The sequence below is a fragment of the Diplotaxodon limnothrissa genome, linkage group LG3, assembly GCF_057381915.1.
Source record: "Diplotaxodon limnothrissa isolate DT_005_m linkage group LG3, D_limnothrissa_male_GT1.1, whole genome shotgun sequence".
NCBI classification, from domain to species: Eukaryota; Metazoa; Chordata; class Actinopteri; order Cichliformes; family Cichlidae; genus Diplotaxodon; species Diplotaxodon limnothrissa.
Window position 1 is genome coordinate 1,068,063 of NC_140598.1, and position 24,954 is coordinate 1,093,016.

The 24,954-nt window shown below is 41.3% G+C and overlaps 2 protein-coding genes across 5 annotated transcripts in view; both read right to left on the minus strand.

The window, feature by feature from the left end:
- The window catches only part of LOC146634233 (uncharacterized), a 31,428-nt gene extending 21,671 nt beyond the window's left edge, over positions 1-9,757 (minus strand). The window contains exons 1-4 of the mRNA XM_085375709.1: positions 9,730-9,757; positions 6,803-7,141; positions 6,531-6,629; positions 1,591-1,917 (exon numbers count right to left, since the gene is read on the minus strand). Coding sequence (XP_085231835.1) covers positions 1,591-1,917; positions 6,531-6,629; positions 6,803-7,141; positions 9,730-9,757 — 793 coding nt within the window. The remainder of the gene's footprint in view (positions 1-1,590; positions 1,918-6,530; positions 6,630-6,802; positions 7,142-9,729) is intronic.
- Positions 9,758-13,490: 3,733 nt separating this feature from the next.
- Positions 13,491-23,112, minus strand: LOC146634234 (uncharacterized). Of its 4 annotated transcripts, none has more exons than XM_085375764.1 (7): positions 23,005-23,112; positions 21,599-21,940; positions 21,344-21,442; positions 17,712-18,038; positions 16,184-16,296; positions 13,930-14,110; positions 13,491-13,845 (listed from the first exon to the last, which is right to left on the minus strand). In XM_085375764.1, exons 1-7 carry the CDS (start codon positions 23,039-23,041, stop codon positions 13,754-13,756), a joined length of 1,191 nt encoding a protein of 396 aa, XP_085231890.1. In that variant the 5' UTR covers positions 23,042-23,112; the 3' UTR covers positions 13,491-13,753. The 4 variants fall into 4 exon arrangements, with proteins under 4 accessions (XP_085231890.1, XP_085231883.1, XP_085231876.1 ...); XM_085375757.1 differs by having other exon boundaries at positions 13,930-14,262; positions 15,973-16,296; XM_085375750.1 differs by having other exon boundaries at positions 13,930-14,262; positions 15,973-16,296; positions 21,338-21,442.
- Positions 23,113-24,954: the final 1,842 nt, after the last annotated feature.

Consider the following 24,954-nt stretch of genomic DNA (forward strand, 5'->3'; position numbering starts at 1 on the left):
ATCTTATCTTATCTTATCTTATCTTATCTTATCTTATCTTATCTTATATCAGGGATATTGATCATCATTAATCAAGAATATTAATCAAAATATCAACAAAAGCCTCAACCAAAATTAAATCTCATACAGTATTGATAATAGAAACATGTGCTAACACTTTTAGCAGGCTTAGAATCAGAATCAGAATCAGAATACTTTATTGATCCCTGGGGGAAATTATTTTTTGTTATTTTTTGTTCTTACATGCTAACCCTACTTTTTAACTCACTGAGACCTATCGAAACACTTCAGATTAATCAAAAACAAGTATTTCCCTCACGGAAGTCTTTAAATGTCCTTTACTTGTCATTAAACTTGCTAACCTTAGTGAACAGAGCATTAGATAGTCTGAAGCTCTGTGCGGTTCGCTCGTGAACTGTACATGCTGCTTTCAAGTGCAGAGCAACAAACTACAGTGGAATCCTGACTTGCGAATACCCCATTTAATGAAAAATTCAACTTACGAAGGCACTTGAATGCAATATCTCTGCCTGCGTTACGGCAAAATGCCGGCGTAACGAAATCCGCTGGCTCTGATTGGCTGAGCCCAGAATGCCCAGAATGCCTTCTGAATCATGTGACAACCCCTTAGCTTTTGTACTTGCGCTTCACTGTTCCACTTGAATGACGTATTGTTGTTGCAGTTAGTAATTAGCCTATAGCCTATTGTTCACTCAAAAGGCGTAATGGGTGCTTCGACTTACAAAAGACCCTCGGGAACGAATTAATTTTGTAAGTCAGGGTTCCACTGTATTTGAACTGATCTAACTTTATTAACACAGACAAAGATTTGTGGATCAGCTGCTGTTTGCTGCTATAGATATAATCCAGCTGATGTGGAGAACTACATGTGACACTGTGATGCAGCCATAAATCTGACTGATTTCTTTCCATTTTCAAAGGTTGATGCATCAGGTAAAGTCCTTAAAAAGCTTAGAAATAAAGAGAAAGGTTGGTTAAAGCAAAGAGAGGCACTGGCAGCCTTTAAGACACTAAACAAGAGAAACAGATCAGAGAACATCAGACTGAATAAGTGGAATAAAGTGAAACAGAGAACTAACGCTCCCTAAGAATGGAGCTGTCAGAGGAAGAGAGCAGCAAACTGAAAGTCTCTGTTAGCTGCAGAGCTCTGAAACTTCACACAGCTTTGGATGATAACATGGAGAAAGGATGTGGAGATGTTCACACTTCTGCTAGAAATCATCTTCTAGTTATTGTGACTCAGATATGACTGATTATAGATGAGGACCAAAGAAGGTTTTTACTGAGATTTGAGCTGACTTAGCTTAGCCTGTGTTTTAGCCACATGCTAAACAAACACATGTTCAGAAACTAGAAGATGTTACCTTTCAGATGAAGTCTCACACATGAACTTTGCTCCTACAGTTCATCTGCTGAAGCTTTTACATTTGGCTGGAAATCAAATAAAAACCAAAACAGCCACAAACATCAGACATACTAACACTGAGACATTATTGGATGGAGCCACTGAGACTGAACCACCATCATGAGTCTGACCTCTGACCTTTGACCTGTATCTACAGCACTGACCTCTGACAGTGAGATTCACTTGTTTCTTCATCAGGATGTTTCCCTCCCTGCTGTAGGCAGTGCAGGTGTAGGTGGAGTTGTCTCCATCTGTGGGCTGTTTCAGGGTCAGACTGAGGTCTCCAGGTTCCAGTAAGTTTCTCTTCATCTTTGTTCGGTTCTTGTATTTATCGTCCTGTTCTTCAGGCTGGTCAGAGCCATTCTCATACATGTGGACCTTCCTGTTGTTTGCATCCTTCCACTCCACTTTAGCATCTTTAGGCAGGCAAACTGTGGTTTTGCAGATCAGTTGGACAGACTCCACCTCTGAATTCACCCCCACCTTATAAACTGAGAGGACAACAAAGCACAACATGAGCTGTAGTGAAGTTACTAATGTTCTCCTTATGACCTGTTATAGTGGACTTATTCCTGTGCTTGTCCTGTTAGACCTCAGTGTAGACCACAACATTTTACTGCAAACACTAGAACACACCAGAGTTATTAAAGGGAATTCACTGCAGTGATTTGAATCACATCTGATAGATTCCAGTTTGTTTATGTAAATGAGGAGTTTTCTTTGCACACAAAAAATATTCATACATTTATTTGATTACCATGCATATGCTATGCATTTGATTTTTATTTCTGATATCATTCAAATCAATCAGTTACAGGCATGTCTTAAGAAGATAAAGGCCTGGAGGACATCTAATTTCCTTCTTCCAAATTCTTTACATACTTGACCTTTATGTGAAATTAAACCCTACTGATTTATTTTTCACTAACATGTCCATATTGGTATTTTTGCAAATATCAGTGACCAATGTGTGATTGCTGATATCTGGCAGAACCACTAACCTGTATTTTTAATGTAAGCGTTTAAACAGTGAAATCCCTGAAATATGGAAATCTGTGTATTTTCCTTTGCTGAATGGATAATTCAGATGTTACCAACTACCAGTGTTGGGCGAGCTACTTTGAAAACGTAACTAATTATAGTTACTAGTTACCTCTTCAAAAACAGTAACTGAGTTAGTAACTGAGTTACAATATTCTAAAAGTAATTAATTACTTGAAAAGTAACTATTGTGTTACTTTAAAAAAATGTTTAACCCTCTGGGTCCAGGGTATAATTGGCCATTTTTGACTACTTTTGATGTGACCTCTTCATTTCACCCTTAAAAACTATTTACTTTGCCTTGTTTGGTATCATCCTTTTCAACACAACCTCACATGCCTGAATTTACAGTCAGGTTTTCATTTAGATATACTGTATTAACACAGTTGATCTAAAATAAAAAAAAAATTAAAATCAGAGTAGAAAAAGTTATATTTTTTACTGTAACAACCACAAACATGTTTAATGAATCCTATTTCATAACTTTAAATGCAAATATAAATTGTCAGTTTTAAAATATGTACAAATTTTGCAAACAACAGTTATTTGCAGCCATTAACCTTTTACCCCTTTTTTAAATAACCATTTCAAACTATTTACAGAACAATCAGCTGTTCTGCATTCAATAAGATGCCACAAATTATCTGTGCCACTCCAAAAAATAATAATTTCTGTCCACTATAAAGGAGAACATCACAGCCTGATACCTGTTGACATGGTGCATTTTCCTCCCCCTATATTGTTTAACACGAATCTGGTTTCACGTGGCCTATCTACGGTGGCCCCTAGAGACAACTCATGTACAAACTCCAAAACACTTGCAAACTCCAAAACACTTGCAAACTCCAAAACACAACGGAAGTGCTCCCGGACGCTAGGGGCAGTGTTGAGCTCGATTTACAAAATAAACGGCAAGTTTGTCTGTATGGGACGGTCTAGTCTCTGTCGAGCTTCCCAGGTTGCCTAGCAACCATGATACTAACTGCTGGAAACGTGTCATACAACTTGGTTTGACAGAAATGAAGGAGAACATATTTAGTTCATTTGTTTGTTTCTACAAGAGCTTTGTGTGATTTGATAAGTATCTGAGGCTGAGACCACAGGACAGCAAAACATGATTTTTGGGCTTCATTTCTGTGCTGAACAGTCATTTAAGATTAGCTAGTAAATAACAATTAGCTGATGTTGTTCATGAGACTAAAGTCATATCACTTTGGTAATGTAAATATAATATGGCCAATATTATAGTTATTATATTAATCATTATTAGCTATTACAGCAGTGAACATGAACTCTGTGTCAAATACTGAGCCCAGTACAGATTCAAGTTCCAGTTATTTATATGTCCTATCACCTTAAATCTTCACTCAAAGACAAGTATCTTTGACAGTGCATATATAGGTGTATCATATATAAGAGACAAATGTTGTTCCTTCAGTATGTTGCCATTACTAAATTTGGCTCATTGCTTACATATATTTATAAAAAGAAAATGTACAAGCTGTGATAACTGTGTCTGATAGAATGAAGAGTAGACTGATATATGAAATATTCCTTTATTGGGTGAGAAAATCAGACCATGTCATAACTGCTTTAAGTCATACAGAATAGATATCAGAGCCTTAAACAGGCTGACTTCTGCTAAATGGGTCAAACTGGGCAGAAAGTCTACAAACACATAACATCCTTATAGAATATGATGTAACACTAGAGATCAACTTAGCTCAGAATATATAAAGCATATAAACAATTACAGCAATATGATGCAACACACACAGCAGTGATACTGATCCAAAATCCTCAAAGCTTCATAGAACTGTAACAAACATTTATTTTTAGCTCCATTCTGCTGCTGATACAGACTTTAGGTTTCTGAACATTAAACTTGTTGCTGCCTTTCATAGTGTGTAACTTGAAGGCCCTGAGTACTTTCTCCCACACTGAAAACACTGGGATGATCACATTATTTGAACATTACCTAATAAGACTGATTCAGGACAGACAATTAGTTATGTTAAACTTTCCTAGCAGTCCTTCACAAACAGGGAACAGTCTGTCTATTCTCTCCATCTGTCAGCTGCTGCTGGCTCTTCCTCCTCCTCTTCCTCACACACTGCTGAGTTTGTCCTGGTGGATCATCAGGGCTGCAAAGCCTCATAGATGATATGCAGCAGTGGGTCCCTCAGTCTGTCCTCACTCTGGACACTTGCAGTCGTCACACATGGAAATCAAATGTGTGATAAGCTGCAGGATTCAAACACAAGTGTAACTTATAAACACATGTTCATACTTTTATTCCACAATCAGAAAGAAACAGAGAGAGAGTGCAGGACAGACAGACAGGTGACAGTCTCAGGTGTACACACTGCTACAAACAGGAGGATTTAATGTTTGTGTTATTACGAGTGCTAAACAAGAAGAGTTCCAGATGGTGCAGTGGACACATGTGTGACTGCTGTGATTAAAGCATCTTTCTTTCAGCTTAACGAGTGAACCGTCAGCTCGTTCAAACACACGTTAAAGTCCGTTTGGCTCGACACCACCGAACAGAGGCAGCAATATAACATAGCTAACATTAACAGTGCAGTGAATCCTGCTGGTGCCGTGATATTCAGGACTGCAAACAGAGCAGCATCACTGACTTTCAGCTTGTTGTGTTTGTGGATATATGACTGACTTTAATTATCCATAAAATCATCAGATTCTCTGTAAGATTAAGGTCGACTATCGAACGGCGTATAAAGGCTTTAAAACAAAGTAAACGCTGAAAGTTCAAACATCGCTAATGTCACATAACTTTGCCGGCATGTGGCCAACAGTAATGTTTTAATGTTTCTCATTATTAAACATTTGCACATAAATAAGTGACATAACATTCAGTACTTACTTTTGAAAGTTTACTCTTTGGCTGCTCCGCTTCCACTTCTTTGAAGTGTCTCCCAGTCCCAGTGCACTTGTTAGCATGTTTTGGTTCATGCAACTGGTCCGTCCGCTTATTGTCTCCCCAGAAACATTTCCGTTGTGTTGTGTGTGCTTTTGCAGCGTTTTTCTTTTTGCAGCGTTTTTCTTTTTGCAGCATTTTTCTTTTTGCAGCGTTTTTCTTTTTGCAGCATTTTTTCTTTTTGCAGCATTTTTCTTTTTGCAGCGTTTTTCTTTTCGCAGCATTTTTCTTTTTGCAGCATTTTTCTTTTCGCAGCGTTTTTCTTTTTGCAGCGTTTTTCTTTTTGCAGCGTTTTTCTTTTTGCAGGTGTTTTTCTTTTTGCAGGTGTTTTTCTTTTTGCAGCATTTTTCTTTTTGCAGCGTTTTTCAGCATTTTTCTTTTTGCAGCGTTTTTCTTTTTGCAGCGTTTTTCTTTTTGCAAGCGTTTTTCTTTTTGCAAGCGTTTTTCTTTTTGCAGCATTTTTCTTTTTGCAGCATTTTTCTTTTTGCAGCTTTTTTCTTTTTGCAGCATTTTTCTTTTTGCAAGTGTTTTCTGAAGTTGCAGTCCGTTTGGCCTCTCAGGGCCACCGTAAAAAAAAAGGCTTTAGGATATAAGGTTTCCTGGAATAATCTACAAATTGAGCTAAAATTGTCAGAAACGAGAGAACAGCTCTTTTGGTCAGTGTTCTTGTTTTGGTCTGTTATTGCACACAACTCATACATTTGTGTTCACTGGTCTGTACAGAATATAGTATTTAAACATTCTGAATGAATATTGGTTCTTTACTTGTTATATTATTAGTGGTATTTGTTGTAACATCTTCTGCCCCCTGCTGGTCTCTCTTGGAAATATGAGAAACGAGTCTTTTGTCTGGATTAACTGCAGATAATGAAAGAACAGCTTGTCCACATGCAGCCTCTGTGTCAGATCAATGCAGTGAAGCACACACACTGTTTAGTAAAGTCATGTTGTGGAGCTGTTTCACTGATCAATGACTGAGTCTGAAGGAGGTTTTCTGACTTCTGGAACAAACCTGGAAGTTTCTCTTCAGCTCTCTGTATCAGCTGTTTGTAACTCTCAACTCTTTCAGCTTCTGGAGCAAGTTTGTGTGAGCTCTACTTGTGTATAGTACGGAACACTCACCTGATTTATAATATTGACGGAAATAACATATGAGACTTCCAGAAACCAAAAGAAAAATCAGCAGAATCAGGAGAGCTTTGGCCCAGGATGGAAACCGTTCTGTGAAGTTCAGAAAAACATGACCTTTGACCTCTGACTGAATGTGGTGATATATTTTATTGAACATACCTCAAGCTAATATTTTTTGAGTGAACATATTTATGCAGCAATAAAATAGTAAAGTTTTATCTGAGTGATGTCAGATGTATCTACAGCAGATGTTTGTTGCTGACCTTTGACCTGCAGCTGTACATCACTCCGACTCAGCTCATCTCCAAAGTCTCTGACGGAGCAGGTGTAGGTGGCGCTGTCAGACAGTTGGAGGTTGGTTAGGTTCAGGCTGAGGTCTCCAGTTTCCAGAGCGTCAGCCTTCATGGATGTTCGGCCGCTGTAACGCTGGTTTTGATCTTTCAGTTCGTCTCCTTGAAGCTGACGCTGGTGGACGGTTGGAGGACTGAGGTCGGAGCGACTCCACACCACTGTGGATTTAGTCAGATTAAAAGTGTCGACGTGACAGGGCAGGATGAACGTGTCCCCCTCATGCAGCTCCACAGCTGAGGCATGCTGGGAAACTGAGGACACACAGAAAGAGACTCCATGAGTCACTTTAAGGTGAAGATCAAGTTTAGACACATTTACAGAAACCAGGAGACAGAACGACAGAAACATTCAACATTTTAACAACTCATTAAAAAGAACACAGCGCAGATCAGAGGCAGGAAGTCCATCACATAAAAATGTCAAACTAAGTCCAAAGTCTGAAACAGTGAGAAGTTCTAACAACAACCCAACAAAGAACATTACCTCCTACGTTCTGTTCCTAACTACTGTGTACACCATGTGATAGTTGCTTGTTGTAGTTCTTATGTATTTGGTGACTTATTTGGAAAGACAGGGCGAGATGTTCTCAGCATTTGTTGGTAACTGGTGGGTCAAACCCGCAAACAAAAACTTTGTCTCTATCCTGTAACTGTTCGTCTCCAAAAGCTCAGGATTACAACCATAAATAACAAAAACCATGACAGTGTGTCAGGCGCGGATCAAGGTTTGTTTAAAGAAAATATCTTTCTGACACATGCACAACTGAAACCAGCTAACAGTATTCAGGCTCCGCCCACAGCACCACAATAGTCTCTACACAATGATTTCTGTTACAGCCCAGGAACCTAATCTTCCCATTTATGACTCAGTTACAGATCTGACAGGTGTTTGGTGGTCCAGATGTCAAAGCACACCTAACATCTGGACCATGTATTATAGATCTGTGGCTGAACAGTGGAGACAGACATTAAAGTGGAAAATAACTCTTGTCTTGTTACGTCTAATTTCTCCCACTTGTGTTTTCCTCCTGTCTCAAATTCCCTGATTACTCCACTGTGTATTTAATCCCCATGTTTTCCTTTCCCTGGATCGTGTCATGTTGTCGCTATGCTGTATGTTTGTTTCGTGCTCCTGTTAGTTGGCTAATGTTTAATTTCTAGTTTCAAGTGTGAGGTTTTGGTTGGTTTTAGTAAGTCTTTATTTTCATGAAGAGTTTTTCCCACAATACAAGCTACATTATGGGTTTAAGTCACATTTTTGAGATCCTGCATTTGGGTCTAATCCTCCCTGCCGCACAGCACGTCATGACAGAACGACCAAACCAAACAAGCGACCCAGCAGCACTCTTGCCGTCTGAGGAGCTCCAGGAGGATATTATTTACTCTGTGAATAAGTTATCTGACCTGTGGCTGGATCATTCTGAAAAGGAGTTTTAGTGAGCTGTAGATAAATGGCTACAATGCCTGGATTCTGGTCTCTCCTGGTTACCGAGTGTGCTTCACCAACTTTTGCAGCACTTTTTGCTACACACACCAGGGCCCAACTGGTCCGTCCAACGATCTTCTGTCTCCACTGGAGGTCCCAAGGGGTTGCTTCAGCCACCTGTCTCCTTTGGAGGCTCTGAGCCTGTCCAGCCATCAGCGCCGCCATCAGCGCCACCACTTCCACTACCTGCAGCAGCCATATCCCCGGCCTTTCAGCTGCCCGAGGCTGCTCCACCTTCGTCTGGTCCTGCCTTGCCTGGTCCACCACCGTCTTTTCCTGCCTCGTCTGGTCCCGCGGCTCTCACACCGCCGTCTCGTCCAAATCTAGCTTGCCCACGTCCACATCCAGCATGGCCTGCTCGTCCAAACCCGGCACACCATCGCCGGCCACTTTTCCAGCCATCAGCTAAGGATCTTTGCCGTCATGGATGGCCTTCTCACCTATGTGGCCAGTGCCACTTGACCTGCGGTGGGGCTCCTGATCTGCTCTGTCATTGCCACTGACTTGCCACCCCGGGTCGGTCTTCTGCTTTGGTTCTGCTCCCAGGATTTTCAGTTTCTTGTGTTTTGTATTATTTTACATGATTTATGTTCAGTTTTTCTAGTTGTGCTGTTCGGATTATCTTTATTCAATGTTTCAGCTTAATTCTGATTATCAGTAGTAACTTAGTTCTTAGGTTTTGTTCTTTTAGTATTTAGTATTTAGTATTTATTTATTTATTGTCATTGTCAAGAACAATGAAATTGCGTTTGGGGCTTCCATACAACCCAAAAAAAAGAAGAAAATAATAAATACCCCTTAAAACCCAAGTGTACATATTTAACCCAGTGTGACTCCAATGCAATAAGACAATCCTTAGCAATAATGTTCGTAGAAATTCAGACAAAGACCTGAGAAACATGACAAAATACAACAATGCAACCCATTCAATATTATTGTACTGTGAGATATGATATCAGATATGATAGTTATCTATTTAAGAAAGAGGGGGGGGGGGGGGCAGGAGGGGGAAGAGAATAAAGATATGATGCACCAATGCAGACCAGTTCATTGCTATTAAGTTGGATATGGTTATTGTCCGTGAGAGGGGGGCAGAGAGTTCAGGAGCCTCACAGCCTGTGGATACAGGCTGTTGGCCAGTCTGGATGTTAGTAGATCATCTCTGTTGTATTGAAGTAACCCCAGACTGTGTGAAATAATACACAGTACCACCAAAAGTGCCCTTGTGTTTACTGTAGGTTTAGTTCAGTGTCGTGTGTTTCCTGTTTTACATTGCCATGCACTTCAACACATTAAAGAGAGAGAGATGAAAGAAAAGCTGATGATGAGAGCAGAGAGAGGAAGGTGTACTTACCGTGCAGGAGGATCACAAACATCTTCATGTTCCTGTCAAACTCAGAGACTCTTTAAAAGCCCTTCAGGACATCAGCTCACAGCAGCTTCACTTTCCTCTGCTGATCATCTACTGACACTCTCACACTGCTTCACTGTCACAGCTCAGAGTTCAGCTTCACACTTTGTTAAAGCACATCTGTGGAATGAAGTCCAGCCGGCCACAGATCACTTCCTTTCTTCTAGTTTCACGCCCGAGCGCTGCGGTTGGAGGCGGCTGCTGCGGCCTCACCCTGACACGCACAAAGCTCCGCCTCCAGTCCTGACGCTGAAACATCCACTGTAGCTACAATGATGCAGATGTGACCCTCAGCAGCTGGATTTCCTCTCCATAGATGTGTTTCCATGCAGATCATGGACATAAAGCAGCTCCAGGATGAAGAGTGTGAAAGAACTTCTTCCACTACAGTATTCATTACAGCACTGTGGCACTCCACAAACCCTCACACTGTCTCAATCCCTGTTTCCAGTTTGACTGAGAGAAGGCCTGAAGCTCAGCCAATCACAGGACAGGAAGTGATCAGCTGACACAGTGATTTGAAGGTTGAGCTGTCAGGGTGAGGCTGCTTCGTGCAGGTGTGAAACTATGAGGAAAACTGACAAAGCGAAGAGTCTCAAAACTACACAAACACAGGTGTGTATCAGGTGACTCATGAGTGTATTTAATGTTCTATCAGTGAGTGAAAAGAACATGAAAGAGGACAGGAGAGGAAGAAGAGAGCTTAAATTTAAATGGAAGGATGCTTATTTAAAGCTTACATCTAAGTCCTCATGTTCTCTAATCAAATATTGGATCTGTACATGTGACATCATGTTTTTCCACATTGTGAAACCTGCTGCTAACTGGGTTATTTAAAGACTACATGTAAAATCCTCTGCAGGCTAGGGCAGGATAAACAGGTTAGTTTACTCGTGTTTACTGTGATGTAAATCCATCACAGGATTTAGAGTAAAAACAGTGTGTGACTAGTGCAGAGTGGCTATGAATTAATGGTCACAGTTAGCTTACATCAAATGTAGCAGAGATTGATATGAACGTTAGCTGATGATGATTCCCTGACTGAATTCGCCCTTCATAGCAACTTTATACCATCTAGAAAACAGACAGCATAAACGGTGTGCAGCCAGTAAACAGACAGAACAACTCATGAACACTAAGAAAATCTACTGAAGCTCTCAATAGAAATTATTGTGAGTTTAAATTCTTTTCCACTGAGACATTACAGCTAATTTTAGGTTCCCCCACCTGCTGAATCCACATTACCTGACGGCACACATTTATTGTTTAGAGGCAAAGTCACCCTCTACAATGTAGGAAATAGAGATTTTTTTTTTAATTTATTTTTTTTTTTTGTTTTATTTTCCTTACTTTTCCTGCTCATGCTCATACTTAACTGATTCAAGCTTAACTGATTGGTTACAATTCAATTTTAGACTGAAATAAATCTTTGTATTTCCATCTACTTGTCTTATCATTATGTTAATAAAGCACAAGGTTCGGTTAGCTTTGCACAAATGTCCTCCAAAGAGCTACTTTTACTTTCTTTCTTTGAGTATTTCAGAGCCTCTACTTTTTTACTTTTACTCGAGTAAAGAAGTTGAATCAGTACTTCAACTTTTACTGGAGTATTTTTAACACTAGTATATGTACTTCTAAAGTAAAGACATACGTTTATTATACTAATTAGTATTAGTCACAAGGAATAACCCCAATGAAAACATATTTATTTTAGTTTTTCCTTTTAAAAAAGCCACGCCCACCACACATCTACTTAACCTGTTCATCTGGCTCACCTGGCTGCAGAAAAGCCTCGCCTGGTGTTTTTCCAGTGTGACACTGATCCATTTCAGCCTTGACACAAAAATCTCCTTTTAAGTAATGTACTGCATTACTTTAAAAAAAAAGTCTTCTGTGTAATATGTGTCATAACTTTTTTACTTTACTTTTTTGAGTAAACACTGATCACAACTAGGAATGGGTACCGGTATCTGACATAAACGGTAGTAACCAGACCGAAAAGCAGCGCACATTACAGGTACGTACATTCTTTTAAAGCAGAGCTACAGATTAAAAATGCCCAAGGCGAAGCGGTCAAAAGTCTGGCTGTACTTCACAGTAAAAGATGCAAACTCAGCAGCAACAATTGCTTTAAGCTGATACTGTGATACTGTGCAAAGGAGGTAACACCTCAAATCTGATGAAACACCTGGCGACGCATAGCGTTTTTTTAAAAGCCGAAAAATGCGCCGTATTTGATAGCTTGCTGCGAGACCTCACACAGAGCACATCTACTGCGGGTGTGGTGCCTGTTATCGGACCTGGAGTTAGCAACATCCCCCAAAAACTCGAAGAGGAGAGTCCTGGCCCCTAGCCCTGCCAGTGTAGCAGAAATGATGACGGATGATGATGGCAGCAGCAGCCGTTCTTCTCTGCGTGAGTAGCTTAATGTTGTTCATGTGTAATTTACGTTGAGTAGGCTAACCACGTTATTACATTAATGCATGTAAGGTGAACTAGCAAACACCGTCGTAGTTACATGCAGCTGTCTTCTTGTTTGATGGCAGATACTCCCTTTACCCTGGCCAAGAAGGCAAAAAAAAAAAGAGGAAAACAGCTGAACATGAGAGGTTTTAGGACAAAGTTTGTGTTTTTTCCATTGTTTAATCACTGCTTCCAGCCCAGAGTGATACCATATATGCCCTGTAGCTGCAGAAAAGGCTAACATTGTTATCTTTTCACAAAAAACAGCTGAACATGAGAGGTTTTTGGACCAATTTTGTGTTCTCCATTCTTTAAGCACCGGTTTGAGCACCGTTTAAAACCTAAGCGATACCCATCCCTAATCACAACAAACATGGAAACATCTCAAACATGGAAAAACATTTGACCCACAGCATGTATTTAATGTGCATGAATGTAATGTCTTTGATAAGTTGCTTAGAGATGGTGGTGACTCTCTGTGTTGTGTTAAATTATGTATTTTTCATATAATGTAACGTCCTGCAAAACAAACTGAGTTATACTTACTTTGTGGTTTTTGTTTTTTTTGTTTGTTTTTTTGTTTTTTTTTGTGTGTTTTGTGTTTGTTGTTTGAATGTTGCATGAAAATACTGGGTACTTTTGTGCAGGATAAACTGTTAAGTCTGAATTAATGTGGTGCATTCACAGTACAGAGCAGTGTGTGACTGCGGTGCAGAGTGTCTGTGGCCTCATGGTCAGATTTATGTTGCATTAAGTGTAGCAGAGATTCATATGAATTTTAGTTTATGATGATGAGATTCAGTCACTGAGCACCAAGTTTATAACAGAGTACTTCAGTGTAGGAGATGTACATCAGTATAAAAATACACAATGCAGTTAGCAGCTGACACGCTGATGATGCTCAGTAGATCTGATCTTTGTATCTGGATGTATTTGACAGGGACAGTGTTCATGTTCAGGGACATCAGGATAAAAACAGAAGATGGAAACCTGCCAGATTTGAGCTAAACTGCTCATTTCCATGTGTCGTCCCTGGGCAGGTCACATGACTCTATCCAACATACAAAGACACACAAGAAAAGCCAGAGAAAGAAAGACAAATCCAAACAATCCATCATACTGAGTCAAAGTGATCACAGGTCTGCTTTGTTGGAGATGAGCCTTCAAAGTGGAATATGTGCACTGTTCCTTTATTACTACCACTGAAGGCCACGCCCCTCTGGTCATGTGATCAAGTGGTTTGTAGGACGCTCCTCTTCCTCAGAGGATCCACCTGTGCTTCCTCTCCTCTCTCCTCCACCTGTTACAGTGAGGGAACGTCCTCCATGATGGAGGAGCTGCTGGAAAGTGCTGAGAGTTTCCTCCAGAGTGAGACCTCTGTCACAGTTCAGAGGATCTACGGCAGCAGAGACCTTCATGGACACTAAAAGTCTCAAACACACAACAACAACATCACACTGACTCCACTCTGACATCACTGATCAATAATCAAAGAACACACAGATCAAACTGATTGATCAGCCATCAGAGGAGTCGGATCAATGGAGCTGCTTCTGTTCCTGATGTCCCCTGTTTGATCCTGGACCTGAACTCTCCCTGCAGAGGAGACACAAGACAGTCAGAGACACACACACACACACACACACACACACACACACACACACACACACACACACAAACCTTTAACTTTGAACTGCACTGTTTTGAATCTTATCCAGATGTTCTTGCTCTGAACTCCACAGATGTATTTCCCACTGTCTCTCTCTGTGGGCTGTTTCAGGGTCAGACTGAGGTCTCCAGTTTTCAGCAGGTCTTCATTCATCTTCGTTCGGTCTCTGTAAACCTGGTGCTGTTCTTCAGGCTGGTCAGAGCCGTTCTTATACACGTGGACATCTATTACTGGTTCAGGGTCATAGCGTACCCACTCTACTGTAGCATCTTCAGGCAGGTTTTTTGTGGTTCTGAAGGGCAGCTGGACAGACTCCGCCCCCTCCTCCACCTCCACCTGACACACTGAGAGGACAACAAACACAACATGAGCTGTACAAAGTGTGATTGGTGTTCAGAGCAGCATCATGTGACTCTTGTTCTGCACTAAATGAAGCGATGGAGCAGAGAAACAGCTCTTGCCCAAGGACACAACGACCGGGACTGTCCAAGCCGGGGCTCGAACCGGAAACCTTCCGATTACAAGGCGAACTCCCAAGGAAGACAGCACGAGAAATGTTGGGGATCATTTTCAAGTGATTGACAATGAATGCAGTACATCAGTTATTGTTCATTATGTTGTTGATATGTATATGCAAAGATGGATGTTTAAATATTCTTTATAAGACACCTTTGAGTTTATGTTAGCTTAACCACTGTTGCTGTAATATAGTTGCCCTAATGGCAGCTTATTTGCAACACTGTCTATTAACTCATTCACTGCCATTGACGTCTATAGACGTCAATTGAAAGCATACGTTTGAAAATGGCTGGCAGTGAATGAGTTAAGGTGACAAAAAACCAGCTGACTTCAACAGTTAAGCAAAGTGGAACCCTCTTGTCCTCCTTCCTGTATTCTGACCAATACACCATCTTGTTGGCTGCTAAGAAACTAGTTATAACACTGCTATTCCAGAACACATGCACTCTGTTTTTGCCCATACTCTGCAACATTTTAGAAAAGTTTCTGGGCAGAATACGATCCTGTGCAGAGGCCGACACCATCCTTATCCACGTGGGCACAAAGCATATTCCAAAAAGCCTAAGGAACTTTGAAAGAAAAGCTTCTGGACTTCTTTAAGTTTCTTGAAGACATTTCACCTCTCATCCGAGAAGCTTCTACAGTTCTAAGAGCAATTGTTGGACAGTCCCAGATTTGCTGTGAGCATTCGTGCTAACAGCCAGAAATGTTCAGACGTCTAAATTGGAAAACATAAAAGAGCCACCTCGACAGGACAAGACTGAGCTGTACATCTGAATCTCAAGGACAAAGATCACACTTTTGAGGATGCAAAGGTTCACATTCTGGACAGAGAGGGCGGTCGGTTTGAGAAAGGGGTGAAAGAAAACATCTATGTCCACCATGGACCAGGAGGCATCTTTCTGCAGCAGATGTTCTCCACTTCAACCAATCAAGAGCCAGACACTCTCTGCTAACATATGATATGGAGTCCAGCAAGCAGGAAACACTCCATCAAGTACCTGTTGACCACTATTTCCACGATTCTCTGTCTTCTGGCTGTGCCCCTGAACTCTGATTTCAGGGACAGTTTTGGCTTTCAGTCGTCATCAAAACACTTTGTTTCATTCATGTTGCTCTGAAGCTTTCCTTTCTTCTCATTGACGTGTTCTGAACCAATCACAGCCCTTTCCTTTACAGCGCTCTGCTTTCACCCCTCCCTGAAAGCCCAAATTCACTCTCAGTTTAGTTCAGCTGGAGCCGAGATGACACAGAGAGCCTTTGGTCCATGAGATCTATCTAGGAGACATCAGTAACATCAGGTTTGTGTCAGCCGTCCTGTAGAACGCTTCCATACAGCTGCTTCTGTCTCTGAGTATCTCTCAGCTTCAGCTGGGACTCCACCCAGGTGTTGGTTGGTTGTTGGCACAGAGCTGCTGCAGTGACTCACAGCTGGTTTCGTCCAGTTTAAATAAGCACATGAAAATCCACCAAATATCAAAATAGAAACAGAAAAAGCTTCAATCCACATTTTGACCTGTATCTACAGCACTGACCTCGGACTTTCAGCACCATTCTCTTCAGCAGGATGTTTCCCTCCCTGCTGTAGACGGTGCAGGTGTACATCCTGTTGTCATAGTCTGAGGGGTGTTTCAGGGTCAGACTGAGGTCTCCAGTTTTCAGCAGGTTTTGATTCATCTTCGTTTTGTCTCTATAAAACTCGCTCTGTTTTTCAGGCTGGTCAGAGCTGTTCTCAAACACATGGACCTTATTATCATTGTTGTCCTTCCACTCCACTTTAGCGTCTTCAGGCAGGTGAAGTGTGGTTTTGAAGGGCAGCTGGACAGACTCCACCCCTGAATCCACCTCCACCTGGGGGACTGAGAGGACAACAAAGTAAGAAACACAGTCTGAGTGTTTCTGTCACACTCACTTCATCACACAGCTCAGTTTGACAACATTTGGAAGAATTTGATAGAAGCTTCCTTTAGTAAAAGCACCAAGAAAACACCATGAAAACACCTCACTACACACAAAACTGCAGTACTGGCAAATTGTACATAAAGTATGAAAAGTCAAAGTACTTATTGTGCAGAAAAATGTTCCCATCAGTGTCTGTGGATCAATATTACTGCTGCACATGTTTAAGGCTGAGCTCATTTCAAATCCTTTCTATTGTGTTGAATCTGCAGTAATGCATCATATTCTATAAAATCATATGTTTGTAGTGGCTGTCCTGTGAGGACCACCCAACTCTATCGTTGCTAAACTCTACATCCACCTCACTAACAGACATTATTCTCTGCTAACCTTATTCATGTTTACAGCTCGTGGTTAAATGCCAAAAGGTCAACTCCACATCCCTCCCCCACAGTTACCTGATTGGTCTGAATGTTCTTGATTGGCTCACTAACAGCCAATAAAATCTCATGTACAGAATTACAGTATTAGTTAGGAAACTGTACAAGCTGCTTTCAAGTGCAGAGCAACAAACTGTTTGAACTGATCCAACTTTATTAACACAGACAAAGATTTGTGCATCAGCTGCTGTTTGCTGCTATAGATATAATCCAGCTGATGTGGAGAACTACATGTGACACTGTGATGCAGCCATGAATCTGACTGATTTCTTTCCATTTTCAAAGGTTGATGCATCAGTTAAAGTCCTTAAAAAGCTCAGAAATAAAGAGAAAGGTTGGTTACAGCAAAGAGAGGCACTGGCAGCATTTAAGACACTAAACAAGAGAAAGAAATCAGAGAACATCAGACTGAATAAGTGGAATAAAGTGAAACAGAGAACTAACGCTCCCTAAGAATGGAGCTGTCAGAGGAAGAGAGCAGCAAACTGAAAGTCTCTGTTAGCTGCAGAGCTCTGAAACTTCACACAGCTTTGGATGATAACATGGAGAAAGGATGTGGAGATGTTCACACTTCTGCTAGAAATCATCTTCTAGTTATTGTGACTCAGATACGACTGATTATAGATGAGGACCAAAGAAGGTTGTTACTGAGATTTGAGCTGACTTAGCTTAGCCTGTGTTTCAGCCACATGCTAAACAAACACATGTTCAGAAACTAGAAGATGTTACCTTTCAGATGAAGTCTCACACATGAACTTTGCTCCTACAGTTCATCTGCTGAAGCTTTTACATTTGGCTGGAAATCAAATAAAAACCAAAACAGCCACAAACATCAGACATGCTAACACTGTGACATTATTGGATGGAGCCCACTGAGACTGAACCACCATCATCAGTCTGACCTCTGACCTTTGACTTGTATCTACAGCACTGACCTCTGACTTTCAGCTCCACTTGTTTCTCCATCAGCATGTTTCCCTCCCTGCTGTAGACGGTGCAGGTGTAGGTGGAGTTGTCTCCATCTGTGGGCTGTTTCAGGGTCAGACTGAGGTCTCCAGGTTCCAGTAAGTTTCTCTTCATCTTTGTTCGGTTCTTGTATTTATCGTCCTGTTCTTCAGGCTGGTCAGAGCCGTTCTCATACATGTGGACCTTCCTGTTGTTTGCATCCTTCCACTCCACTTTAGCATCTTTAGGCAGGCAAACTGTGGTTTTGCAGATCAGCTGGACAGACTCCACCCCTGAATCCACCCCCACCGAGCGGACTGAGAGGACAACAAAGCACAACATGAGCTGTAGTAAAGGTTACTAATGGTCTCCTTATGACCTGTTACGACAGCATTCGCTGTTTAAAGCGTGTCTGTCGTAAAGCTGAGCGTTTGTGGAGAAAGACTCGTTTACAGGTTCATCTCTTTTATTTAAAAGACCTTTTAGTTTCTTTTAACGCTTCAGTTCGTGATGCAAGGGCTGCTTATTGTTCAAACCTAGTCTCTAGGAGCAGAGGTAACCCTAAGGTTCTATTTGACACAATTAGGGATATTGTTGCTCCGGTTTCTGCTGCTGTCGCTATTTCTTCGAATGAAGACTGTGATAATTTTCTTTCCTTCTTTGTTGTTGTTGTTTGTTGTTTCCTTAAAAGGTTAGCAATGTAAGGAGCAAAATCTCTCCCTCCATGTACCATTTGCCTGTTCGGATTTTACTTAAGCCTGTCAGATTTGAAAGATTTTCACCAGTGTCTTTGCCTGAGTTGTTGAAGCTGGTTACTTCAATGAGACCATCCTCTTGCCCCCTTGATATTTTAACTGGATCTTTACTTAAAAATGTTTTTGAGTCTATTGGTCCTAGTGTTCGTAAAATTATTAATGCATCTCTGCTCTCTGGTCAGGTCCCTGTTTACTGTAAAAGTGCTGCTATTCACCCACTTTTAAAAAAACCTAAACTTGATCCTTCTTTGCTTTCCAGTTACAGACCCATCTCAAAATTGCCTTTTATTGCCAAGATTTTAGAAAAGGTTGTGGCCAAGCAACTCATGGATTTTCTAGATGAACACAACGTTCTTAATAAATTTCAATCTGGCTTTCGTCTGGCTCACTCTACCGAAACTGCACTTCTTAGAGTGTCTAATGATATTTTGATGAATTATGATGCTGGAGAGTGCACTGTGTTGATGTTGCTGGATCTGACCTCTGCTTTTGACACTGTTGATCATCTTATTTTGTTAGATAGATTAAACCACTGGGTGGGTGTATCGGGTACCGCATTGGAATGGGTTAAATCCTATTTGTCAAATCGATCTTTCTCTCTTGCCTATGGGGTGCCTCAGGGCTCTGTCTTGGGACCATTATTGTTTTTGTTGTATTTACTCCCTCTTCTGCAACTTCTTAGCTCTTTCTCTGATATTTCATATCATTGTTATGCAGATGATATTCAGCTATATATCTCTTCTAGGCCACCTGATGTTTCTAAGCTTCAAATCTTGCAGTCCTGCTTAGACTCCGTTAGAGATTGGCTGGCTGGTAATTACCTTCAACTAAATGCTGATAAAACGGAAGTCATTGTCTTTGCTCCTGAGAAATTTGTTCCCCTCGTGGTTAAAAATCTAGGCCCTCTTGCTTCCTATATTAAATCATCCATTATGAACCTTGGTGTTACATTTGATCCAGCTCTGACGCTGGACACACACGTTAAATCTTTGGTTGGCTCTTGTTTTTACCATTTAAGAAATATCGCTAAGCTGAGTCCCATTGTGTCACGTTCCGAATTGGAAATGATTATTCATGCTTTTGTTTCATCTCGCTTAGATTATTGTAATTCCTTGTTTACTTGCTTAAGTAATGCCTCCCTGGAACGACTGCAGGGTGTTCAGAATGCTGCTGCCAGGCTTCTGACAAAGCATCACAAACACTCCCATGCCACTCCCCTGCTGATTTAGCTGCATTGGCTCCCTGTCAAGTTCAGGGTCCAATTTAAGATCATAATCATGACTTATAGGGCCCTGCACGGTGTAGCTCCAACTTACTTAAGTGATCTTCTTCTTTCCTATCACCCCAGCAGGTCCCTGAGGTCTTGTGACCAGGGGTTGCTGGCTGTCCCGCATACAAGGTTAAAAACAAAAGGTGACAGAGCGTTTGTATCAGTGGCTCCCAGACTCTGGAACTCGCTCTCTTTGAGTTTGGGATCTGTGGACTCAGTCATGTCTTTTAAAAAGCAGTTAAGAACGTATCTGTTTAAACTCACTTTTGGTTGATTTTGTTTTGTTTTAGATTTTAATGTCTGTTTTCTGCCTCTGTAAAGCACTTTGTGATTTTATCTTGAAAGGTGCTATATAAATAAAATTTTACTTTACTTTACTTTACTTTATTTTACTTTACTTTACTTTACAGAGGACTTATTCCTGTGCTTGTCCTGTTAGACCTCAGTGTAGACCACAACATTTTACTACAAACACTAGAACACACCAGAGTTATTAAAGGAAATTCACTGCAGTGGTTTGAATCACATCTGATAGATTCCAGTTTGTTCATGTAAATGAGGAGTTTCCTTCACACACAAAAATTATTCATACATTTATTTGATTACCATGCATATGCTATGCATTTGATTTTGATTTTTTTTATTTTTCTGCTTCTAAATTCATCACATTGATCCTGAACCTTTATATAACTATAACCAACACACAAATATTAGATGTCAGTGACCACTGTGTGAAAATAATAAATATTAATGACAGTATAATAAAATAAATGTATAATAAAATCTTATCATGGAGGTCTCTTTAACATTGTTTTTTTTTAACCTTTATTGGATTACAGTGAGTTGGTGTACATTGCATTGTAAATGGTAAATGGCCTGTATTTGTATAGCGCTTTTCTAGTCTCTAAGGACCCCAAAGCGCTTTAGACAACCAGTCATCCACACATTCACACACTGGTGATGGCAGCTACATTGTAGCCACAGCCACCCTGGGGCACACTGACAGAGGCTGCCGGACACTGGCGCCACTGGGCCCTCTGACCACCACCAGTAGGTGAAGTGTCTTGCCCAAGGACACAATGGCTAAGACTGTCGGGGGCTCGAATCGGCAACCTTCCGATTACAAGATGAACTGCAACCTCGTGAGCCACGATCGTGATTGTATTGTAAAGTTATTACATATTATTCACATGTCTGTGTTCTCGAGTATTAGTTTGTTTTTTTTTGTAACCTCTGTTAACTCATGACCAATCGCAGTGAAACTTTTGGTAAAAAGTAAAACTGGTTAAATTGCAGATAATGAAAGAACAGCTTGTCCACATGCAGCCTCTGTGTCAGATCAATGCAGTGAAGCACACACACTGTTTAGTAAAGTCGTGTTGTGGAGCTGTTTCACTGATCAATGACTGAGTCTGAAGGAGGTTTTCTGACTTCTGGAACAAACCTGGAAGTTTCTCTTCAGCTCTCTGTATCAGCTGTTTGTAACTCTCAACTCTTTCAGCTTCTGGAACAAGTTTGTGTGAGCCACAGTCAAGGAGCCACCAGAGGACACCTGCTGAACATCGGCATTATGGGTAGTGTAGGAGGAGACACTCACCTGACATGAAATAGTGCCGGAAATAAAATAGAAGACCTCCAGAAACCACAAGAAGAACCAGGAGAACCAGGAGAGCTGTGGCCCAGGATGGAAACTGTTCTGTGGGGAAACAAAAAGAACAGCATGACCTTTGACCTCTGACTGACCTAATAGGCCTACATTTCAATCAAAGAGCCAATATGATTTCTCTGATAAGTTTTATCTGAATGATGTATGATGTGTCTACAGCAGGTGTTTGTTGCTGACCTGCAGCACCTTTGACCTGCAGCTGTACATCACTCCAACTGAGTTCACGTCCAAAGTCTCTGATGGAGCAGGTGTAGGTGGCGCTGTCAGACAGTTGGGGGTTGGTCAGGTTCAGGCTGAGGTCTCCAGTTTCCAGAGCGTCAGTCTTCATGGATGTTCGGCCGCTGTAACGCTGGTTTTGATCTTTCAGTTCATCTCCTTGAAGCTGACGCTGGTGGACGGTGGGAGGACTGAGGTCGGAGCGACTCCACACCATTGAGGCATTTCTTAGGTTGAAAGTGTCAAACTCACAGGGCAGCACTACAAATGATGCCCCCTCATATGATTCCACAGCTGAGGCATGCTGGGAAACTGAGGACACACAGACAGAGACTCCATGAGTCACTTTAAAGTAAAGATCAAGTTTAGACACATTGAGACACACATGAGAATGTGTGACTGATGTGATCTGTGAGTCCAAAAAAAAAAAAGTCAGGGTCAAACAGCACAAACAGACTGTGAGTGGAAGTCCTGATGTCGGAGGACAGATTTTCAAGTCTTTTTACAAATTAAAGATTTGGGAGTGACTGAGAGGAATCCAGATCTAAAATCACTAAGCTGATCAAAGCGTTTTACATCAGAGCAACAGATTCAGAATACATTTGTGTTGTTGCAATTAGTGCAACATACAGCTGTATATCATCCACGCAACAGTGGAAATAACACAGTATTTTCAGATTATCCCAAAAAGTTGATTCTGTTCATCTGGACGTAGCGTTTTGTGAGAGAAGTGTTTCGTCACTCATCCAAGTGACGTCTTCAGTCTCAGCTGACTGCAGGTTTCAACCTTATAAACAGTACCTTTGCATAATGACTGAAACCAGCCCACTGAAGGAACAATGGGCTGGGAGGTCAGTTCCTTAATCACTAGTATTCAAATATTGCACAGACATGCCGTCCCAGCATGTCTGTGCAGGTTTCAGACAGACAGGCTGGGAAACATGGAATAAAACATAAGGAGGGGAAACAAGGCAGCAGAACTCTAATACACACAGGGAGACACTGGGGGTAAAGACACGAGGGGAAATCCAAAAAACTACACTGAACAACTTAGGACTCATAGAATAACTCCTAGAACAACATGATATAGAAACACAAGAAAGCAGAGAAGGCTGCGTCAAAATGACCCAGGACCATGACAGTAAGTACTCAAGTACAGTTTTAAGGTATCTGTACTTTACTTAAATATGTAGCTCATCTGGAAACCACCAAGAAGAATCCAGAGATTTGAAAGTTGCTGCTTTGGATTGTTAGTTTGATCTGAATCAGAATCCAGTGTTTGATGGAAATCTCCTCCTGCTGCACTTCAACACATTAAAGAGAGAGAGATGAAAGAAAAGCTGATGATGAGAGCAGAGAGAGGAAGGTGTACTTACCGTGCAGGAGGATCACAAACACCACAAACATCTTCATGTTCCTGTCAAACTCAGAGACTCTTTAAAAGCCCTTCAGGACATCAGCTCACAGCAGCTTCACTTTCCTCTGCTGATCATCTACTGACACTCTCACACTGCTTCACTGTCACAGCTCAGAGTTCAGCTTCACACTTTGTTAATTTGAGGAATGAAGTCCAGCAGCCACAGATCACTTCTGAGAAAAGAGGACGTCGGCTTTCCTCCTAGTTTCACGCCCGAGCGCTCCGGTTGGAGGCGGCTGCTGCGGCCTCACCCTGACACGCACAAAGCTCCACCTTCAGTCCTGACACTGAAATATCCCTTCCGCTGTCGCAACAATGATGCAGATGTGAAAAGATCAGTACAGGTTATTAAAGAGGCCGGGTTCTCTGATCACGGCGATCCTGTTTCTAAAGTCCCACATGATCACATTTATGATGTGGTTTCTTTTCACATCATGCAAATAAAGTTTAAAGTCTGCGTGTCTCCAGACTGTGTCCACAGTGTTTCAGTGCAGCAGAGTGAATCTGATTTGCTGGCAGCTTTTTGTCCTTTCACTGAACAAAAGGCTCCAACAGAGATGAAATGAAGATGTGTTTCTATCGTTGCTTCATGATGGAATAATGCTGACATCAATATAAAAATGGGACTTTTGGTTGTCAGTGATATTTGTGAGGCTCACATGTGTGAATGTTGTTGTTTGGAGGCTCGGGCAGCTTTAATGAGAAGAATGGAGGCCAGGCATATATCAGCACTGCTGCTGCCTGAGCCTGTTCACTCCCTGCTCTGTGTTCACACTGTGGACTTTATATGTGCTGTTTATACTGTGTGCGTCAGAGCTGATGGCTCAATACACAATACAAATATGCCACGTAATGTGAGCACACACTCTGTGTGTGGCACATTCCAACAGTGCTGTTTGTGTGTCAAAAAACAAGCAGAACAAAGGTTCAGTTTAAAAGGAATGACTACACCCTGAAGGTTCCTCGGGTGGCTCAGCAGGGAGAGCAAGTCATCTCCTGACTCCTCCTACCAGCATGTCAAAGTGATCTTGTACAAATAAAACTGAGGTTATTGTTCTCGTCCCTAAACATCTTATAAATATGGTATCTAACCACATTCTTTCTCTGGATGGCGTTACCTGGGCCTTCAGTAACACTGTGAGGAACCTTGGAGTCCTTTTTGACCAATTCAATTTTATTCATATAGCACCAAATCACAACAGAAGTCGCCTCAATGTGCTTTATATTGTACAGTAGATCGTACAATAATAGAAAAAAAAAGCCCAATGGAAAAATGTACCATGTCAACCAATTAATTAAGTGGGATTTGGTTGTTGATGAGAGAGAGAGAGAGTTTTTAGATGTGGGAGATTTGTGACGTTTGGTGTGGAGTAGTTAGTTAGTGTGTTGTCTCGTGTAGTTGTTCTGTTGTGTAGTTGTTTTGTTTTGTGTGTCAGTGAGGGCACTGATGAATGTCACAAAGGCACATTTGCAGTGTAAACACTGTCACTAAGTACAAAACCAGCAGAGTGATACACCTCCTGCTGTCAGGCCTGCAGGTTTGTCCCTGTGTTGCTCTCCTCTCTTTTGGTGGACCAACATTGTTTTTTCCTGGCACACATAATTTGTGGGTTTTTATACTTATTGGGCTACATATGTATTTGTTATACAGGCTTGTAACAGGGCAGCCCTTAGCAGCTGGAAACACAGTGAGACAGACCAAGGCAAGTGTAGTGGAACAAAGTATTTATTTTCTATACGGCTCTCCTTACAACAATTAACTTGTCGAGCTTCTTCACAGCACAAAAAATCCACGCTCTAATGACAACTGGCAGCCTTAAATATGTTCAGCTGTCACAGACTTAACCATTATTCCACTCTCAGGTAAATTCTTAAATCCCAACCTTCCACCACAGTATACAATATATCA